The 23,043-nt window shown below is 40.7% G+C and overlaps 1 protein-coding gene across 15 annotated transcripts in view; it reads left to right on the top strand.

Moving 5' to 3' along the window:
• MSRA (methionine sulfoxide reductase A) overlaps positions 1-23,043 on the top strand; it is a 412,022-nt gene that overhangs the window by 166,570 nt on the left and 222,409 nt on the right. For 13 of the 15 annotated variants that reach the window (XR_013397061.1, XM_077943005.1, XM_077943003.1 and 10 more), the window contains one exon: positions 14,793-14,912. The exons of the other annotated variants lie outside the window; for them this stretch is intronic. Coding sequence is in view for 12 of the 13 variants with exons in the window: in XM_077943005.1 (XP_077799131.1) it covers positions 14,793-14,912 (120 nt within the window). In the remaining variant the exon portion in view is untranslated. The remainder of the gene's footprint in view (positions 1-14,792; positions 14,913-23,043) is intronic. 15 annotated transcript variants of the gene reach the window in all.

Below are 23,043 nucleotides of genomic sequence, written 5' to 3'. Positions count from 1 at the left end.
TGCAGTATGGTACCTTTCATCTGAGGATGAGGGTCTGGCTCTGAGGCTGTACCACAGCATGCTGTGATTCTCAGAGATCAGGGTTACCAGAGGAGCTGTTGTGACCTCGGGTGGACTGAGAGGGGGTTTAGAGGGTGTGCCTGCATATGTGGGGAGGGCAGAGGTGGCGCAGGCAGGGAGCCTGAGAGAAGAGAGTGGACACGAACACTTACTGAGTACCTCATAGATGAAATCCCCTCAGTGACTGTGAATAATATTCTCTTTATTCCTAGTTTATAAATGAGGAAAAAAAGGGTTAGAGAATACAGAGTGCTTGCCCGAGGCCACACAAGTAGTGTTTCAGCACATAAGTCTGATGGAAATATGCCCCATTCAGCACTTCTGAATCCACGTCTAGAGTCTAGGAATTTGGAAGAGGAAAGGGAGAGGTGAAATGGGAGCTCTTTTTCTTTCTATGTTTAACTCTACATTCCCTGCCCTCCCCGTATAATCATTGAATTTCCACTTTTGAAGCCTCAATGGATGGGCTGAATTCTCCATAAACTGGCATTCTTATTTTTAGGAATCCCTCCATTATGAACTATACTACATTGATAAAGATGCTCTGTTAAAATTTCCAAGTGTTACAGTTTAATTCAGCAGATTTTTTCTACCCGAGGAGTCTCTCATGTACAAGGTGCATGCTGGGCTATGTGACAGTCTCCAGGGAGGTGGACCCCATGTTCAGAGCTCACTGCAGAAAGGGGGTTACAGGGGAGCCAGCAGTCATTCCATAGGGTAGACTATGTACATAGGTAGACTATGTACATAGGTAGACTACAGGCATGTACATGCCTGTAGACATGCCTGTAGACTATGTACATAGGTAGACTATGTACAAGGGGGCTCAGACATTCTTTGGGGTTTCAAGAAGACAGCTTTGTATCTGACATTCTGGAAAGACTTAAGGGAGAAGGTTCTACCTGAAATGGCACTGGGTGTATGGGCAGGGTTTCCTCAGGTGGAGATGGGGGTGTAGGAAGTGACATATGCACACGGTCAGGAGGGTGGCCGTAAGACAAAGGTTCAGGTTGGCTGAGGGTGGGATATGGGTGTTAGAATTTCAACAACTGCCCTCATTTTGTGGATTATAAAAGTAATGCATGCCCATTACAGAAAATTTGGAAAATATATGAAAATACAAAAGAAAAGCACAGGCAACCATTATTCCAATATTTTATTGTATTTTCTTCCAGACTATCCATCAGTCTGTATAAACATCTTTTAAAAACTTCTTTTGACAGTTATAATGCATACTTCTTATAGAAATTTGGAATATACTGAAGAGCAAAAAGAAGAAAATAAAAATCACCTGTAATCTTAGTCAATAAGATTCTTAAGACTCTTTAAGATTCTTGCATTTTACCTGTTTGTGGGCTTGTTGTTGTTGTTTTAATTGAGATGGAGTTTTGCTATCGTTGCCCAGGCTGGAGTACAATGGCATGATTTTGGCTCACTGCAACCTCTGCCTCCCAGGTTCAACCAATTCTCCTGCCTCAGCCTCCCAAGTAGCTGGGATTACTGTCATGTGGCACCACGCCCAGCTAATTTTTGTATTTTTAGTAGAGATGGGGTTTCACCATGTTGGCCAGGCTGGTCTCAAACTCCTGACCTCAGGTGATCCACCCACCTTGGCCTCCCAAAGTGCTGGGATTATAGGCATGAGCCACCACGCCCAGCATGTTTTGTGGTTTGAAAGAATAAAGATGACAGTTTTGAAAATGCATGAGATTGAGACAGACTGGAAGGGATGAGAAAGACGGCAAGGAGGGAGCTGAGGCGGGTGGACAGGGAGGAGGACTGCAGTGAGGGAGCTGAGGCGGGTGGACAGGGAGGAGGACTGCAGTGAGGGAGCTGAGGCGGGCGGACAGGGAGGAGGACTGCAGTGAGGGAGCTGAGGCGGGTGGACAGGGAGGAGGACTGCAGTGAGGGAGCTGAGGCGGGCGGACAGGGAGGAGGCTGCCGTCACCCTCCAGCTGGGAAAAGAAAGGACATAAAATTTGAGAGACTGGAAACTGGGACTGCCAACTTTTCTGTGAAGGATCCGGGAAAATGGTGATGCTGTGAAAACAGAGACAGAAGATAGTGACTTGGTAGTCACCTTGGTGGTAGCTATATTGAATTTCAGGTATCAGGGAGCCTTCCAGGTGGAGATCCCGAGCAAGAGTTGGAAATGCCTGTCTTTTTTTAAGCTTTCTCAGGTGGGTGGTTAGGGGTTCAGCATCTCGATTTAAGAGTCATTTTCAGATGGATGATATGTGGTTTGAACTACATAGAAAAAGGCTGCTCTAAGAGTATAAAAAGGGCCGGGTGCGGTGGCTCATAGCCTGTAATCCCAACACTTTGGGAGGCTGAGGCAGGCGGATCACCTGAGGTCAGGAGTTCGAGACCAGCCTGGCCAACATGGTGAAACCCTGTCTCTACTCAAAATACAAAAATTAGCCAGACGTGGTGGCGGGCGCCTATCATCCCAGCTACTCAGGAGGCTGAGGCAGGATAATCACTTGAACCCGGGAGGCGGAGGTTGCAGTGATCCCAGATGGCACCATTGCACTCCAGCCTGGGTGACAGAGCAAGACTTTGTCTCAAAATAAAATAAAAATAAAAGGGTAAAAAGGAAAGTGTAAAGTGTGTACTTTATAGAAAGCTGAAATAGGCAAAGCCAGTTTGTTACTTTGAATGGTCAGCAGCTGTGACGGGACTGGGGCAAGTACACAGCCTGAGGGCAGAATGACTGCCACTCCTATCCATCCTAACCTTCTAGGATCCCAGGCGTGGAGGCTGCCTTGGAAATTGTTGTGTACGTGGCTGTGTTCTGAGTGAAGTCTCAAAGCAGGGGAAAGAGCTGGAAGAGAGGGAGCATTTGGATAAGACGCTGAAGGAACATGCGGTAACTGCACATGTTCTAATGAGAGCCCAGCCTCCCTGGTGGTTTCCACTCTGACGAGACAGACTGCTCTTTCTACCCCATCTGTTGTTGGAGGGTTTGTTATTCAGTGGTACCCTTGGTAGGCAGAGGTGAAGAGTGGGGCATTCTAGTTAACGGGAGTGTGCTAGTTAGCAGAGAATGGGGTGTACTAGTTAGTAGAACTTGCCCTAGCCAATTTGCATAGTGATCCCATAGGACATGTCAGATCAGGAAGACTGCCTTTCATGAGTGCTGAGGCTGTAGTGGTTGGCCTCTTAGCTATTTTTAGAAAATCACATTTTAACAATCACAATCTCAGATCTTTACCAGTCAGGTCAAAATTTGCAGTGTCAATGTGTTTTGGAAAAGAGCTGTATGAAAATTTGAACTTTCTTTAAAGTTCTTTCTGAAGATTTCATATGAGATCACAAATCTTAAGGGAAACTAAAATCTCACAATAAAGAATCTCATAGACACAGATATTTGTGAGTAATGACAGATTAAAATTGTGAGTAGAAATGCAGGAATCTTAAGGTAATTCTAAATAAAAACAATCTAGTAGGATTTTTGGAAAATTCTTGTCAAGTAATGATTTTGTAATGATTGTGTCAAAAATGTAAATCTGATTCAGTGATACAGTTGTAATTTGATATATTCTTTAAGTCTCTTAGGTGCTTAAATCATGATGTAAGTTTGAATATTTTTTTCCTTCAATTTAAAACTTTATTTCTACAGAATGTAGATGTCCTTCAGAAGTTCCTAGGGGAGGTGGTAGTGGTGGTGACAGGTAAATTCATTACGTCTGTGACTTCCAAAGGCCAGTTTTCAGACCACTGTCATCAGTATCACCTTAGGTTAAATATTTTGTAAGGACAATTTAGATATATTCTGTAAAAGATATCTTTATGGTTTAGTTCAGGTCCTCTAGGGTTGACCTGTTTCTTGTTGTAGCCACTGCTGCAGCAGTGAACCCTGGGAACTCTAATCACCTTCATGTAAGTACAACTTGAAAGTGCTTCTCTCCTCTTGCCATCTGCCCAAGGTGACACACTCATGTGTGTGCAACTGTGAAAACGAGCCTATAAGCTCAAATTCTAAAGAATATGAATCGTGAAGAAAGGCGGCAACAGTATGAACAAATGAAATATAAATTCACTCATGAAGTTAATTTTTTGAAACAAACTGAAAAACATTTTAAAATGTGTGCTTAGGATGTTCAAAGAGGTCAGAGAAGGAATAACAAGAGGATACAACAGAAAATAGGCACAATAAAACAAAAGAACTAAATATAAAACTTGGAATAAAAATAGCTATTGAAATAATTCCATACATGGAACTCTTAGATTGAACCCAGTTGATGAAGGACTTAGTTCATAGTTCTAGTGAATAGTTCTGATGCAACTAGAGCAGGGAAAAGAAGAATGTATCAATCAGCAGTTGAATGACACAAAGGATGAGTTGAGATGTCCCAACTGACATGTAAAAGGAGTTCCAGAGAAATAGAATTGCAAGAATAGTGGAGAAGCAATTTGAGAATATAATAGCTGAAGACGTTTTAGAAATAAAGATGTGAATCATATTGAAAGTATATTTTAAGCCCTAAGCAAGATAAATAAAAATTAATGACATCTAGATTTATAATAATTAAACCCCAGCATATTAATGAGAAAATGTTAATAACTATAGAAAGAAAAGACATTGCCTACAGAGAAATGACCATCAGACTGACAGGAGACTTATGAGTGCCAGTGATCATGAGAAAATAATGGAGTAACATCTTCAAAGTATTGATGAAATTTATACCCAGCTAAACTTTCATTCAGTAGTACAGACATAATAGAAATATTTCAGATATAAAAAAACAAGAGATTTTATAACTCATACGCAGTTACTATAAAGCCTCTTAAAAATACTTCAACAAGATGAAGAATTAATGTAAATGAATGACATAAAGTATAAGAAACAGTAATGAGTTCAAAAATGATTAAAATGTTGATCACTGAAACAATTGTAAGAAAACCATTTGTGTGTGTGTTAGAAACAAATATAAAAAGACAAATCTTTACACTGTGGTAATGAGATAGAGATTGTTCAGTGTGAGGGGCCATGAATTTGGGAGAAGGTCAGAAATACTAACTTCAAACTTGGTTAGGAAAACATGATAGTGAAGTGGGTATGTAACAATTGTAAGGGTAAACACTAGAACAATTTTTTTTTTTCTTTTTGCCTCCAAATTGTCCAAGGGTCAAGAGCAGTCAGAAAAGACTAATAGAAGATAGAAAATGAGGGAAAAGAAATAAAAGGAGGAGGATGGTAAGTAGAAAACACAAAATGAGGTTATGGAAAGAAGTTTAAATAGCCAGAGTAAATATATTAAAATCATTAATTAAAGGATGAGAATATCAAATTGGCTAAGAACCAAAATCCTGTTATATGCTGCTTGCAAGAAATGTACCTAAAATAATGACACATGGAAAGGTTAAAAATGAAGACTTGGAAAAGATACGCCTGGTAAATGAATACAAAAAAGGTAATGTAGGCATCTTAATATTAGAAAAAATAATTTTAAGAACAAAAGACTTTAATAGCATTAAAAATACTAAACAATAACAATAATAGCAAGAAGATATACAGTAATAGACTTGTGTATGCTAATAGCATAGCCTAAACTGTGTATAAGAAAGATTGACAGAACTAAAAGAGAAACTGAAAAATTCACAATCGTAGGAGGAAATTTGAATTGACTCTCTAAGAATCAGATGGCTCAATTTGCCAGAAAATTAAACATATATAGATGATTTAAGTAACAAATTGATAAGCTTTTACATAAATGTCTATAAAACCCTGTACCTAAATATAGAGAGGAATTTTATGCTTTTCAAGTACACATAGAATATTTACAAAAATTCACCAGGTTGTAGGTGACAAAATAAGCCTCAACAAATTTCAAAATAATGAAGACCACATTCTCTTAACGCAATGCAATCAAATTGGAAATAAAATTGTAAAAGTAGTATACCAGACAGACCATATGTTTGAAAACAAAAATGTATACTTTTAAGTAATTCATGGGTTAAGAAGGAAATGAAATGGAAATTACATTAGAATTCTCCACTCCTTCTGGCTGTATGGAAGGCATACTAAAATCAGGGTGATTTTATACACCAGCACTAAGTAATACAAAAGTATGGTAGAAAAAACAGTATTTATAACAGCACCACAAATCATGGGGTACATAGAACTATATGTAATACAAATGTTTAAGATCTTTATTTATTTATTTTTTTGCGATGGATTCTCACTGTGTCACTCAAGCTGGAGTGCAGTGGTGGAATCTCAGCTCACTGGAACCTCTGCCTCCTGAGTTCAAGCGATTCTTCTGCCTCAGCCTCCTGCGTAGCTGGGACTATAGGTGCATGCCACCACACGTGGCTAATTTTTATATTTTTTAGTAGAGATGGGGTTTTTACTATGTTGGCCAGGCTGGTCTTGAACTCCTGACCTCAGGTGATCTGGCTGCCTCGGCCTTCCAGTGTGCTGAGATTGCAGGCATGAGCCACCATGCCTGGCCACATGTTTTAAGATTTTTATGGAGAAAATTATAACTTGGTATTGAAGGACATCCAAGAAGACTTGAACAAATAGAGAGCTATGTTATTGTTTTCATAGTAGTAAAGTGCTGTGTGCATTTATACCTTGCATAAGTCCTCATTCTACCACATGTTAGCTAACCCTTTAGCTGATAATGCAAACACTAACTGGAGGATTTTATTTATAAGGGCTCTAGAATAAAATACGAGTTATTCACACTAGCATCACCTGTTAACTAGTATTCTGAACTAGTTAGTGCAGCTTTTCATTGTGTTGTGGTTGGTCTCATAACTAGGTTGAGTTTTTCTCCTCTGCTAAGAGGAAATAATACCGAAGTTCTTTTTCTTGTGACATTTGTATTATAAGAACTTGGTGTGGGGGTGGAGCACAAAGCTCCAGCACCCTGAACCTCTGCCAGTTAAGATGGTGTTGGATTAGGTTACATCTGGTTACTGTCCTGGGAAAATCACTTTTATAGAGATGGGCTTCCAAGTGGTTTTAAATTTATCTTTCTATTTAAGTTTTTAGGTCAATTATATATGTTGACTAAATTTACAAATAAACTTGTGTGTCCAAAAAATTACTAATATGACAAAATATTTCCAAATTCATCTGTAAGTTCAATGTAATTCTATTTAAAAATTTTAAAGGATATTTTATGGAATTTGACAAGCTGATATTAAAGCTGAATAGTAATAGGCCAAGAATAACAAAGAAAATTTTGAAGAAGTACAAGGTAAGAACACTTACTGTACTAGGTATTTTGACTCATTAAAACTAGCCTGATTACCACCCCCTGATATTTTCCTACAAATCTACTCCATTCACAGGGTTCCCCACTTAACCCAGTAATCTTCGAGTCAACCATAACCCTCTCTTTCTCTCAAACTCTGTGTCAAATCTGTTAGGAAATCCTTTTGGCTCTATCTTCAAAATATATCCAGAATCTAATCATGACCCATGACTTCCTCTGCTACCACTTGGTCTAAACCACCATTATCTCTTACCTGGATTACAGCCATAGTTTCTTAACCATTCACTGCCTCTGTGCTTGGTTCACTCTAGTCTATTTTCAGCCGAGTACAGCCAGAGTGATCTTGTAAAACATAAGTTTTGTCATTTCCTCTCCTGCTCAAAACTCTACCGTGGCTACCCATTTTACTCAGAGTAAAATCCAGAGTCCTTAATGATCCCACAAGGCCCTACACATCTGGCTTCTCTGATCCGTGTCCTGCTACTTCACACTGGCTTCCTTCCTGCCCCTTACAAATAGCAGGCACGTTCTTGTTGTCCCTGTAAGACTGCTTTCTCTGCGCCTTGCCAGGGATATCTGAATGGGTGACTGCCTCACTGCCTTCATGGCTTTGTTTGCAGCCACCTTCCCTTTGAGGCTCACCCTATTGAAAATTGTGCCCTCCCAGCCCTCCTGATCTCTCTGACCTGCTCTGCTTTTCTTTTCATTTTTTATAGCTCTTTCTACCTTCAAACTATGTCATCTACCTATTATTTTTAATGTTGTTAATCTTTTTCCCATCAGAGTATACTCACTAAACAGGGTAGGATCTTGTTTGCTTTGTTCACTCATTTATCCCAGGTGCTTAGAGCAATTCCTGTCATATAGTAGGCAGTGAATAAATATTTGTTGAATAAATGATGAAAAACAGGATAGTATTGGTGTAGGAATAGACAAATGAATGGAACATAACAGAAAGCCCAGAAACGGGACTACTTACAATGATGTCATATAAAGGTAGCATTAGAGATAAGTGGGAGAAATAATGGATTATTTAATAGCAATTTATTTGGGATACTTGGTTATCAATATAGAAAAAATAAATTGAATCCCCACCTCACACCCTATGCAAAGATTCTTCCATATGGATTAATAACCTAAAATTAAGAGCAAAACTTTAAAGCTTCTGAAAATATAGGATATTATCTTTATAATCTTTATATATGGATGGACTTATACAAGGTACAAAAAACACAAATGATAAAGGAAAAGATAGAGAAATTTAACCACATTTCAATTTAAAACATCTGTGTGATGACACACATCATAAGTGAAGGTAAAAGCAAATCACATATGAGATAATATCTGTAAACATATAACTGGAAAAAATAGCATTCAAAACATAAAAATTGTAAAAAAATCAAGAAAAATATAAGAACCCAATAGAAAAATGGACAAAGGCACTTTATAAATGAGAGAACATGCATGGCCCATATACTGTATGAAAAGATGCTCAACCTCACTGGTGATTAGCTATGTATATAACAAATCACAGTGAAATATCTTTTTTATTTTTATTTTTTTTAGACGGAGTCTTGCTCTGTTGCCAGGCTGGAGTTCACCAGGCTGGAGTGCAGTGGTACGATCTTGGCTCACTGCAGCCTCCGCCTCCCAGGTTCAAGCAGTTCTCCTGCTTCAGCCTCCCGAGTAGCTGGGACTACAGGCGTGCACCACCACACCCAGCTAATTTTTGTAATTTTAGTAGAGACAGGGTTTCACCATGTTGGCCAGGATGGTCTCAATCTCTTGACGTTTGATCAGCCTGCCTCGGCCTCCGAAACTGCTAGGATTATAGGCGTGAGCTACCATGCCTGGCCCAAAATATCATTTTAAGCCCATCCAATTGGCAAATATTTATATACTTCTAACACCAAATGCTTGCAAGGCTGTGGTGCAACAGAGATCCTCTACACTGCTTATAGGATGATTGCACCCGGCAAACTCTTTTTGCCTACTTGTCCCTGTAGCAAGGAGCCCAGAGTGCCCAGGCAATAGCTGTATCGTATAACTCAATGGACTCTTGCTATATTCCTGGATGAAAGTGTACTGTTTGGGGGACTAAGACCCGTAACTCTACAGAGCCAAGAGTTGTGGGAACAAAAACTGCAAAGTCTCCTGATGGGTCCCTGAGATGGTAAATGAAGTCAATCCTGTTTCTCTCCTTTGCTTTCCAAACACATGTATTATTCATTTGGAGAACATGGTGTGTCCCTACCTTTGGAGTCTGATTCAGTGTCCTCGAGTCTGGCACCCACCTGCACAGAGTTCGTTCTCTGAACTGGTGATGTGGCTGTGCCTTGGGGCCATTCCAGTGCTTTTTCAGGATGGCGGTTCCTGGCGACGTGCAGTATAATAAAACAGGTGGAAACCGGCTGTGGGCTCACTGCTGCATCTTCCTTGCTGCAAAGTGAGTTGCTTGGTCTGATGGATGTTATTTATGGGATAGAAGTTGGCCAAGACCCTGAAGGCAGGAAAGTCAAACCCATGCCGGGAATACATGTGCGTGAGTGTAAGAATGCATCACTGGCCCTTTCATCATGGAAGGGGCCTGGGGTAATCCTTTGCCACCATAATGGTGGGTTGGTCCTCTCGAGTGGTGCTGTGTAAGGCACTTGGTGACAGTCTCTGTTGCTGGCCATTTGGACATTTGGTGGTGGCAGTAGCTAGGTGGGCCTTGCTGAGTGGGTGTGCATGCTGTTGGGCCGTGTGTAACCTAGGTCTCTGCCATTGTGGCCAGTTTGTTCCTGCATCCATCACGCAGGTACTAGGGTGGCCAGTGAAGACACTGGCTGGCATCCCCTGGCTGGGCCCCTTTCCATGCTTTGTGGATGAGTGCCTCTTTCATGGTAGATGCCCTCTGACTGGCACTATCATGTGGTACAGAGATCTTCATGTGGCATACTCACTCCCACACGTCCACCTATGTCCCTCTACCCCGCATTTCCTAATTCCTCATCTTCCAGTCTTTGTGTTTCTGGCCTCTGACTAGTCACTCAAGCCACTTGCAGTTGCCCTTGAGTCCACAGCTGTCCTGAGCTTGGGCTATTCTTCCCTCTCTGAAGGAATCAGTTGGAAGGATTTTTTCCTTACCCCTGTCTTTCCTGGCCACTCTCAAGTAAGGCTGCAGTGTAGCTGCTCTGCATTTCCAGCCTGCACCCGTATAACGAGCCAACCATTCAAACCCCCCCACACCCCTATCCCCCAAATGGCCTTTCTCTTGGCCCCCAGCTGGTTTTACAGGATTGCCGCACAGCTGTAGGTGTGAGGGAGGGAGTTGGTGCAGCCTGGCGGGTGCTGGGGGAGTCTGGCTCCCTATTCATGCAGCTCACGTGTGCCCTCTGGTCCTGCTTGTGCGTGATTCCGGATGTACAACTTCCTTTTTGTGATAGACTGTGGCTGCAGCCCCTTGACCTTATAATCTAGTGGGTCTGATGGGACTTACCTTTTGATGGGAAATTTCAGCCACATCATCCCCTGGTGTTCCATGGCTGTGCGCTCTGCAGTGTGCTTCATTGTCACCCATGTTATGATCTCGAAGTGCCTTTTCCCATTAAACTAGGCTTCTTGGTGAAATGGTTGATTCTGGGACTGGGGTAGGAAGTGTACAAGGTGAGTCTAGGACGTCCTGTTAAACCAGAGAGCAAAGAAGCTATGAGACGACTGCAGACAAGGAGCCAATTTGAAGAAGGTCTCGCTGGCCAAAGACATGACTATTGGAGCTTACACGAGAGCAGTCATTGAAATCATCAGATATGTTTAAATGAATACATTTATGATGATGTTTAAAAAACTCTTCGATTAGCCTGGGAGATAGCAAGTTCATCATCTTGAAGACACTATGTAAATGGATTAATCAAGCATTTATCTTCCCTGTCCCTTATGAATTGTACCACTGAGTAACAAAGTAGTAGCTGAGGGGAAGCTTTTCATTATAAGGTATGAAAACGAAACGATAGAATTAGAAGATCACTATTTTGCAACTCTCCAGGGATTAACACATGTAGGCATTGAGCATCCATGGATGCTAACTAGACATGAAAGAGACATCTAGGCATTCCGTGCTTTCTAATCAAAGACCATCCATAGCCCCACCTCTAGTCTTGCCAAAGGATCAATTCTGAGTCTGATGAAGCCTCTGTCAACTTGCAGAAAATTGTCCTCTGAGGACGGAGGCATGAATTGAATTGCACCATGAGAACACAGTCCTCAGAATCCACAGTGTGAGCAACTGAACAGGTCAACTAGACTGTGATCTTCAAGGGATAAGGTCAAAGGAAAAGAATGGAGACAATGTATTGATTAAAAGAACTTAAAGATGGCTGAGTGTGGTGGCTCACGCCTGTAATCCCAGCACTTTGGGAGGCTGAGGCGGGCAGATCACCTGAGGTCAGGAGTCCGAGACCAACCTGGCCAACATGAGAAAACCCCATCTCTACTAAAAACACAAAAATTAGCTGGGCATGGTGGCATGTGCTTGTAATCCCAGCTACTAGGGAGGGTGCAGCAGAAGAATTGCTTGAACCCAGGATGTGGAGGTTGCAGTGAGCCAAGATCGCCCCACTGAACTCCAGCCTGGGTTACAGAGGGAGACTCCATCTTAAAAAAAAAAAAAAAGAACTTAAAGACATACCAAATTTAAAAAATGAGCAAGACTGTAATGTCAGGGATGGACACTTAGGTGATAAAAGTGTAAGAAACATAGGAGGTGATTAATGTGAAAGTCAGATAACAGTTACTTTTTGGGCTATCGGGTGTCTGTTGGGATTGGAGGGTAGCACACATGGAGGCATGTCCAGGGTAGATGGCAAACTTCTGATTCTTGGCCCCGGTGGTGGCTGTCAGGGTGTTTGCCTAATAACAGTGCATTGAAATATATGTTTGTTTTGTGTGTGTGTGTGTGTTTTTTTTTTTTGCATCAGTTTTATTTTATAACAAAAGGCTAAAAAGAAGTATTTAAAGAAAGTAATGCATACTATATTTTATTTGCTGATATAATGATTACCAGATTATTGAAATGTATGAGTAATTTTGCTATAAATAAGCCTGTTTTCTTTGTTTAAACACACACACACACACACACACACAATTTTCACACTCACACCTTCAAAGCCACATAATAGAATGTTTAGGTTAAACCTTCAGCCCCTAGTTGAAATGTTGCTTCATGGAATTTTATCCTCCTAACAACCTGTGTCCTAAGTCACATTCCTCTCCAGAAATGTGGACATTGACCGTATTCCAGTCCCTGAGACACTGTTTCAGCCACACGTGGCAGCCCAGACCCTTGCCCACCTGCATCCTGGTCATTCATTCTCCTCATGGGGTCATTACTTGATCCCTATTAAGCATTAAAAGTGGATTAAATATCTCTCTACTTATAGGTAATGTTTTGCTTGGTTTGGCCAAAAACATTTTAAGTTTTAAAAACCTGGGGCCACTGCAGTGGGACCATGGACAAAGGTCAGGACAGGCTGGCTGCTAAAATGGCCTGTCACGAACCTTGTACATGAAGGTTGAAGGATTCTGGTGTTCTCTGGTGCCATCGCTGTTAGTCATTGTGCAGCACAGAAATATTTTATTCAACAAACTCTGCAGACTCCTGAACTTCAGGGGTGGGCTGCCTTCTGCCTGGCGCTCTGCACAGATCCTGGGGCCCTCATGGTCATTTATGTGCAGTGAAGCTTCTCCGCTCACCTACAGCTTGTCCTTCTCCAGAGAATCCTTGTCATCCTCCCCTCATCCCAGGGAGTGCAACGAAGGAAAATGAATAGTGAATCCTTTTGCTGGAGACCTGTGGATACTTAATTTTTATAGATACTCAGTAAATATTTATTTATATTCACTAGCAGCAAGCAATTCACTTGTAAATGGAAAAAATGGAATAGTGGTGTGTAACATAAGCATAAGCAGATGCTCATGTTATTTCTTTGAATATTTTTCCTTTCTTTAAAAATGTAAATTTTTTAATTTTTAAAGTAATAGGAATCTATTACAGAAAAATGTGAAGAATGAAGAAATATTCCTAAATTGTCACCACTATAATACAGTCATGGTTATCACTGTAGTATACTTAGTATATTTGCTTCCAGTCTAATTTTGGTGTGAAATTCTTTAATAGTTGTAATAAAAATGCATTTAATTGTGTTTTTTCCTTTTTACTTTAGTCTTAGATAATTATGATATCACAGACATTTCCATGTTGCAATGTTATCACAACAATAATTTTTTACTGCATTAAATTTTATTATTTGGTCTTATATTTTTATGTTAACCTAGTTTTGGTTAACACATTTTAGCTAATAGAATATTTTTGTATAATGTATAATTTTATTCAAATTGCTTTTTGGGTTTTGTTGCTTTGGATTTTTAGAGTAGAATATTAAAGAGTGTCAAGAATTTCAGTAAACTTCTAATTTATCTTTCAGCTCTGTCATCAAATCTAGTAAATCGAGTGAGTGTAGGAATGAGAGGTGTATAGTGTATATTAATTTACCAACTGTTGTTCCACTCAGGATCTCAGTTATATGTAACTTCATAAAGCCATATAAAATTTGAGTGAGGCAGTAATCTTTTTTTACATCTAGAAATGGGCCATAGAACACCAGTTGTACTGGACAGTTTAGAAACTTATGGTAGAAAATGAAGGTTCTTTATTTGGAGCCAAAGGAAGTACACGGCAGCGTTTTCGATGTGTGTGAGTGTGTGTGTTCTTGGGAGATGGGTTGTGATTTTCATCAGATGTTCAAAGAGATCCTGTGCTACTGGTATAGACACAGTGTTTGCTAGTCGAATGGAATGCTACTTTTGTGAGTTTGTTTGTTGTTGTCATTCTCTCCCTGTCTCCCCTCCAAACCCTTCTCCTGCATTCATTATATCCAGAAATAAAACTCAGAAAAACTTACTTTTGGGTAAGCAGTGATTTATCACGTGCAAGTTTATAGTGATTAAAAAAATTTAAAACGCTAAACACATATGTGACATTGTTAATTGGAAATATGCACCAATTTATGTTGATTTTGGAAGTTTTCCCATTAAAATGAGTAACTTAGTGCTATACTTTGTTAAAATATTTTTTAAAAAAAATATGTGACCAGGGAGCGGATAATTCAGTATTTTTTCTATTAATTCAAGTTATGAATTGAATGTGGAAATATGAAAATAGTTACCCCCTTACTATGTTATTTGGAAATGTGTAGATTTACTAACTCCATTAAATTTGAGGCCTTCTAAGTTTTCGCACAGCTAAAGCAAAGAGATATTATATGCAGATAATTGTAAATGAAATTATTTACCAATGTTAAGAACTCTCCTTCTTTAAAAGATAAAATCTTAGTCATTTTTGGTTATCAAATGACAGGAGCACCTTTTTTTTTTTTTTTTTTTTTTGTCTAACAGGTATGTGAATGTGCAGTGACTGCTTTGTTTTGAATAATCAATATCTTTTTGTTTTTTTTTTTTAAGGAATGGGCTGTTTCTGGGGAGCTGAAAGGAAATTCTGGGTCTTGAAAGGAGTGTATTCAACTCAAGTTGGTTTTGCAGGAGGCTATACTTCAAATCCTACTTATAAAGAAGTCTGCTCAGGTAGGAAGAATTTGCTTTGTTGTATTACTAGGAGAAACAAGGAAGGGCTTGTCACAACTGTTGGGTGACAGGCTCTTTAAAATGGAAATATGTTTTTTAAAAAATGTTTCTTCAGTCTTTATTATTTTCATAAATATACTTGTGGGCCTCTCACTTCATATGTTTAGAAGATGATAATCTTCCTGTGGAATGTACCATTTAGCTTTTGCTGTGGAACAACCACTCTAAAACATGGTGGCTTCAAACAGTCATTTTATTAGCTTGTAATTCTGATGATCAGCAGTTGAGGCTGGGCTCAGCTTTGTGGTTTTCTGTTAGCCTCACCTGGGATTTGCTCATGTGGCTAAGGTCAACCTGTGGGTTGCCTGGGGGCTAGTTGGCTTAGGCTGCTTTACTCTTAGGCCTGGCAATTGGTGCTGGCTACTGGTTAGCACTAACTGCCAGCTGGGGTTTGGGGATTATGGACCATATGTTTTCAGCACGCTGGTCTGAGCTAATTCACATGGTAGTGGATGCAGAGAACCTAAGAGCAGCAAGAGAGGATGAGCCCCATTCTCTGTTTGTGTTACATTCACTTTTATACCATTGGCCAAAGCACGTCATATGGTCTAGGCCAGAGACAATATGGGATGGCTCCCCAAAGGCAAGAATATAGGAGGTATCAAGAATCAGTACCATTATTGCAACAATCTACCACATGAGACAAACATTTCATATACTGGTTGTGTTTTCTGGAAGGAAAAACATTGAAAGCCGTGCTATAATGCAGGCATCAGCAAACTATTGACTCATAGGCCAAATCCCACTTGCTGCCTATCTGTGTGAGTAAATTTTTGTTGAAACACAGCTATTCTCATCATTATTATTATTACATATTATCTATGAGTGTTTTCATGCTACAGTGACAGAGTTGAGTGCTCGCAACCAACTATGTGGTCTGCAAAGCCTAAAATATTTACTGTTGGGAGCTTTACAGGAAAAAAATTTGCTGACCTCTACTCTAGGTTAACAGGATAGGCAGATGCCCTCATGACAAATTCTATCTCGAATACCACATTACCTCTCTGGATTTGTTTCTGACCTTCAGGGATTTCCTTTCCTTTCCTGCCAGCTCAGGTAGCATTTGAAATGTTTTTCTAAAAAACTTACATTCACCATTTTAAGAGGTCTTAATAGGGAGGGAGTATCTGGAGCTATAGTCCACTATATTGATGGAAATGGGGTGTAAAATATGAAGTTTTATCTTTTTAAAATAAAGGCTTAAGTAAGTCAGTTTGTGGAGGATGCACTCAGCCCTCCGAGGGCACCATGAATGATGGAGAGGAAAAGCTGGAGTGTGGGAGCTTGGTGAATAATGAGCATGTTGATGTGTTTGCTACAATATGAATTTTATTTTGAAATAAAATTTGAGCTGTACAACAATGAAAATATTATAAAAATGTGCACATTCTTATTTTTTCTTGCTCTAGAGAAGGATTGAAATATTCTGATTGGTATGGAGAATGTGGTATAATGAACAAATATTTTAATGGTTAACCTATTTTTTTTTTTACTTCTGTTTCAAAATTAAACAAATGCTTATGCATAGCTATAAATAGACTCAAATGAATCCTGGAGATCACCCAGGTGTATCCTCTCAAGTCTGAGGAATGGAAATGAATAGATTCATTCCTGTCATTCCAGACATGACTTAATGGCCTAAGAGAAAAAGGTTGTTAAGAAAACCCCTAAATATCTACTGCTTTATCCCTATTATCCTCAACCAGCAAAATGTTAACGATCAGTTAGAATATTGGGATTGCTTGTTTGCTGGAACCCTTTTCAGTTCAGCTGTTTATGTTAATAACAACATGATAATTGCCATGTGTTAAACTCATGCTATATGCCAGACACTCTAATAAGCACTTTCTCTGTCTTTGCTTTTCTCTAAGCAGTTCCATGAAGTGTGTCAGTTTCTATCTTTTACAGAGGGAGTGTTGAGGCTCAGAGAGGATAAATAACTTACCTAAGGTCATACCTAGCAGGAATCCCTACCTCATTAGCTCTCAGCTCAAAGTCTATGCCATTGACCGTGGTGTAAGTCTCGTAGCTGTCATCATATCCCAGCCATTCTCCATTTATCCCTTTGTACTTCCTTCCACCAAGTCACAAATTCTCTTTCATATCTATCTTTCTGCTATATTTTTTATTATATTGGTGTGCTTTTAAATGATTAAGGAGAATGCCAAGGAAATTCTTTTGTCTTCCTTATGTTTAGAAGGAAAAAGGGCAAAGTCAGTTCGTGCAAACAGCTGGTGTGTTAGAGGCCTCTAGCAGTGGTGAAGTACAGAAACCACGGAGGTTGGTAAATAACTCGATTTGATATGAACACTACCTGCTAAGTTAACAGTAGCATTGGGAAGCATGGTTGTCATGGAAACTTGTTCCTGATTGGAAAGGGATAGTTATAGGGTCTTACCCAGACACAGAAGGAGAGATGATTTCTTTCCCTAGGCTTTTTTTTTGTTCTGATCATAAAAGGGAAAAACAAAAAGGCAGAGAGGAGCTATGATAGAAAGGTCCCCCTGGCACAGAAGTGGTGGAGCCTTCAGGTCCCTGGGAATAACAGAGAAGGAGAACAAATAAGGTCCCTAGCTAGAGTAATTATGGTAACCAGCTAATTAAAGATTTTTGACCGAGGAGAGGGGTGGGGGAGACATAAAGCAGGTTACACTGGCGGGCCTCCCCTCTGAAGCCTCTGGTGCTCAAAGCCTTGCTGAACAAGTCAGCCCTGGAGGGGTCTGACTTGAAAGAAGGAAAGAAAAAACCCAAGGCTCTCTGGTAAGATGCATAGTAATTGCTGAGGTCCAGTGTGGGGGAAATACTAGTCTGTACTATAGTATTTGCACTGATTTCAAAATTGCTTTCTCTTGCGCTTGCAATTAAGTTTATAAAACTTTGATCACAATCCGTGAATATTTTGTAAAGGTTTTTACTTTTATTTTGTCAAGAAAAGAAGCATAGGGACCTGGATTGTGTGCAAATTCCTTCTCTCATAAAGCAGTATGCTTGAGCTTGAGGTACCTTGTGGTTTCTTGGGGCAGATGCCAGAGATATGGGAGGAGGGGTTAACAGAATCCACAGGGCCAGCTTTACTACTGCTCTGTGCAACCTCTTATGTGATGACACACATCAGAGCTTCCACAAGCATTATCTCAGCACACAGGTGGGTGAACACAGGCCGAGGAACCATCGGCTCAAGTTTGCTACCTCTGCTGCGCCAGTGAGTCTGCACAGCCTCAACAGGGGAGAAGTGAGTGAGAGAGTGTGGATGTGAGTGTAGAAGCAGTGTGTGTCCAGAGAGGGTGTGGATTCATGTCCAAATGGTATTTCTGTGTGGAAATTGATAGGCCAGTGACTCCAAACCCCAAACTGGAGTTGTGACTAGGCGTATAGAAAAGATAACGTGGCTTCTCATAGTAGCTGAGAGAGGACGTGTCCCTATCATGGGCTCACTAATGGGGCTGTTCGTGGTGGGCAGTCTCCATTGCTTGGTGCCACTTGCACCTAACGTCTGTAGAGAATACAAGGGGACAGCCTCTTAGGAATTTGGAATAAAGTCGCCCGTTGGGAATGGCAGTAGAAAATCAGCCTGCACTGAGTCACAGTGGAGATGGACAGTCACTGGGAAGAGAGATTGGTTTCTGTGTCAGTAGGATTTCAGAGTAACCTAATGGAAAGCCCTGACTATGTAAAAGGAACATAGGGCCTTAGCAGGAGGTTGGTGAGCTAGAACAGCCTAGGAGAGGGGAGGTCCAGCCACTCTCTTGGGTGTTCTGGGCAGACCCACAGAGCCTGATACCCTGGCACTTTTGAGTTGTGTCACTAACCTCATGTTCTGATCCATACTCTAAAACTTTCCAATCTTTTGTCCTCCTGTGGGGATTATTTACAGAAAGAAAATGCATTGAAATCAGGTTGGTCAGACACGCAGTTCTAATTCTCACTTAGAATTCAATAAAATGCCACGCTGAGATATACATCTCAGTCTATTGTGAGTTTAGTCTGTACAGGTCATTCTCTCCAAATTGAGTTAACCTTGGGTTGAGTTATATGATGAAAACAAGAGTTTTGGCCGGACCTCCATGATCTTCTAAGGCTTCACTTGCCTCCTGCATTCCCTTGGAGATTTCCCATCCCTTGCATGTGCCCATAATTTCATTTAAACCTGCTTTAAAAGTGAATGTACCTTTTAAGTAATCTATAATCTTCCCTTCCTCAGGTTCATTAAGCACTGAACCAATAGTGCACAGGCTGAGAAACTTTCCTCACCTAGATGTTTTGGGCCTGAATTCTAACCCCCCTGAAAGCCACCCACCACCAGCTTCTGCACCAGGTACCCAGTCTTGTCTGGGACACAGGGTAGCATCTCTCATGGCCAGCAGACCTCTGTTGGGCCACTGTTCTGATTCATTTCTGATCTAAGAGACGTGCTGAGAAGTAATTCATGTCTTAGTGGCCACTGTTTTGTACCTAAAATGATGTCCAAAGATTCATCTGTCCATTTGTGTTTCCTACAAGCTCAGCATCTGGCTGGCACTAGAAAACCCAGAACCTGGACCGGAATAGCCATGAGGAGCCTAACTTGTATGTAGGCCTTACTTGAATAAATTAAATATGCCACTTATTGGAAAGGTACCACATGCAAGGCATTGCACCAGGTCCTAGGAGAAGATTGGTTGTGATGTGAAGAATACTGGTTCCTGTCTTCCAGAATTTTCTCTATAGTCAAATGAAAGCTTGATCTTTCACATTTGTTTTAAGGAGTTGGGCTGACACTGGTTTTCTCTTTACACATGCACACACACACACCCCCTCAAACAGTTGTTATGCAAACCAACTGATTAACTGGCATGCTGTTGCTTTACTACATTGATTTTAGAAGTAATTGAGCTATTCAGATTCCTGAATGCTCAGATAGAGAATTATTCTTACATTTTATAATAACGACTGTACAGATGAAAATATGAAAAGACATTCTGCAATGGATAAGCATTCTGGGTTAATTTCAGTGCATTAGCCTAATATACAAATACCCCATTTCTGGCAAGAAAACCCAGGATGTTCATTCAGTGGGTAATATCTTTTCATATTTTGCTTACAGATGTTCAGAACAATTCCATGTTTATTAGTCTATTCAAAAGCTTTTAGAAATCTGCACAGCCAAGTGGCACTGAATCCAGAAGCATGAAAGGAGCTGCACAACTTTTCCTCATAAGATTTGCACAAGCACCACGGGAAATCTGAGGCCCAGACATTTCCTTATCAACAGAATACCCCAGTGGATTTTCAAGCGGGCTGTTCAACAGAGGTCTTGAGCAGGAGCCCAGGTGTGGGAAGAGCAGAGTGTGGGAGTCCTCATGTGACCCTCTAGGGGTGGTGATGCGACCAACTATATGGTCGGCAAAACCTAAAATATTTACTGTCAGGTGCTTACGTATACTGCCCTGAGCCCATTTCCTCTCTTGTAGAATGGAGCAATGCTGCTTGATGAAACCAGTTGAGTTGTGATTGGATTCTTACTTGATTTGTTTCAAATCTGAGTATTCTAGAAAATCTAGGATACACACTTTCTAGCTCTTGGGCATGTTAAAGATGAACACGATGGATCGTGAAGCATTGCTTGGCAGGGCCTGGGCCAGCCTGCAACAAGTATGCCTGGCACAGCACACGGAACCCATTTTCTTCTCGTCTTCATCTGTGTTCTTAGGAGGTCAGGTCATGTCACCCCCTTTTCCAAATGCATATAATTATTTCCTTGATGCTTGAGAGCTTTAACTAAGCATGGAATAATAATTTCCTCACTAATGTAAAACAACTCAGTATACTTTTTTTTTTTTTAAGTTTGACTTAATTTCTGAAGTGTTTGGGTGGAAGCGCATGTCTATGTATCTTACATGAGATGAATGATCCCATTCTTCAAAGTAGGGATGAGTTCTGTTATTAGCAGATTTTATCAAGCAATGTAAAACTCATTCTAAATTCCTTGCAGACTGCATTAAATCTCTTTTTAGTGCATAGTCAGTCTTATTGTACTCATTTCAATGTCAGTCAAGGTAAATTACTAAGTTATTGACATACTCCTGAAAATGCGAGAATTCTGGTGTTCAGTTCTTGCTACAAGCAATTTGATCGCTTTTTATTCCTCTTATTTTAGGTATAAAATTGCACCTTAAACTTGTAGCAGGCAGGATAAAAATGCTTATCTCTCTCAAACCAAGAGGCACAAAGCAGTCTTCAAGAGCAGAGACCCTTGACTCATACCCTTAGGACCAAAGATACCTGCTCACCCAGTGCCGTCTTCCACACACGCCCATCCAGGCAGCTGTGCAAGACAGATTAGTTCAGTGAGTGGACCCATTGCCTGAGGAAAAAGTATAGGTAATAAGAAAACAGCTGGTTTTGTTTATTCTAAACCTCAGTCACCAGAAAGAGCAAGCTTGGCTTCTCGACCAACAGCACCCCTCTGAAGGGTTGATATGGGGGGGCATAGGTCATGGGGGAGGTCAAGGCATTTGAGACCTGGAAGGGTTTCAACCATCTTCCAATACAGCAGCTTTCAAACTGGGTGACCATGGAACCCTCAGGCTTTCAGAAAGGTTCTGCGGGAGCTCCGGAGGTAATGACATTTGAACTAGATAACAGTCCAGCTGCTTGGAGAGCCCATGCACAGCTTTCAGCTGTATTATATGTTGATGTCCTGCCTAATCACCTTATTTTGAAAAGTTATTAAGAATGTTGGGAAACCTCCAAGACAGATTTCTTTGTCCAGTGAGGGGACTGAGGCCGAGAGAGGTGAAGTGATTTGAGAGATTTTAGTGGAAGGGTTGAAAATGTGCTTGTCTTCTTAGATCACAGTGTGACTAGAACACCCAAAGGAAGGTTAGATCATACACCAATTCTGCCCCTCTCGGTGAGGTTTACAGTTAAGGATTCAGAGTAGGGGTGGCTTTGGAGTTGGAAGTGTTAAGATTTGAAGAGGTCATAGTTTTGTCATTTGGTTCCTGTTTATCATTTCTGTTAGGCTGGATTTTTCCCCCAATATTGAGTCCTGGGGTTTCCCAATAGATAGTTCTTGTGTCTGCTAGACGCTTTAAGTCCTGTCTGCAACGGCCAGCAGCAGAGCTGAGGTCGTGACAATAAAGAGCATCTGCAGGAGCCCAGGACTTAGGACCAAGAAAGAAAATCATTGAATGGGGGAGTGGTTTCCTTGCTCTCTCACCTCCCTCACCTCCCTCCCTTTCAAGCTTCTGCAAATTGGCTTCCCGGCCTGGGCTGGGGACTGCCCAGTCCTGCAGAATCAGGGCAAGCCGTCTGCAAATTGATTTGTCCACCAAGCGTGGCCTGCAGACCTTACATATAATAACCTGGTACGCACCTGCTCCAGTTTTCAATATACAAGGGTGATGGCATTGCAATAAGTAAAACATGCACTCAGCCAGTGCTATTGAACTCAGAGCAACTTTTCACCATCACATATGTCCTTCATCCACCAGTTCTAAAATTTGAGTGACTCTATGGGGGCTCTCTGGCAGTATCTAGACAAAATCATGGTCTGTCATACTCACGTAGGTCTGAACCCTGTATGCTGATGGGTAGTTCAAAGTTGAAACTGAAGAGACATGTGCACATTTTGCTAGAGGTATCCCGAGTTTGCCCAGATATTTAAATTGAGCATTAGACATCAGAGAGGATGAGGATTTTCTATCGCTTCAAATAACTAAAGTCTGGCAAGCGGCAAAACATAGGGCCTCACAATCCTGCTGTCCTTGAATGGTAAAAGGAGGCATTTAGTGCCTTTCTTTCCTCTTCAGGCCATTGGCTAAAGACTCCAATGATGATGTCAAGGTCTGTTCTTTGTCATTGAAGGGCAAGGGGTGAGTGAATTGGATGGTTTATGGACTCTCTAAAGACTATTGCATGTGCTACATGTTCTTCATATGACCTTGATATTTTAATATTCTATAGCTTGTTTGGCTGTTCAACTCACCTCCTTAAACAGCTTAAATCACTGCTGAGGAACAGGTGTGGTGGTCAAAGGTCAACAGACTGATGACTTTAAGTAGTTAAATGCGTCAATATTTCAGCATTT

The sequence above is a fragment of the Macaca mulatta genome, chromosome 8, assembly GCF_049350105.2.
Source record: "Macaca mulatta isolate MMU2019108-1 chromosome 8, T2T-MMU8v2.0, whole genome shotgun sequence".
Lineage (NCBI taxonomy): Eukaryota > Metazoa > Chordata > Mammalia > Primates > Cercopithecidae > Macaca > Macaca mulatta.
This window is presented reverse-complemented; position numbering and strand designations above follow the sequence as displayed.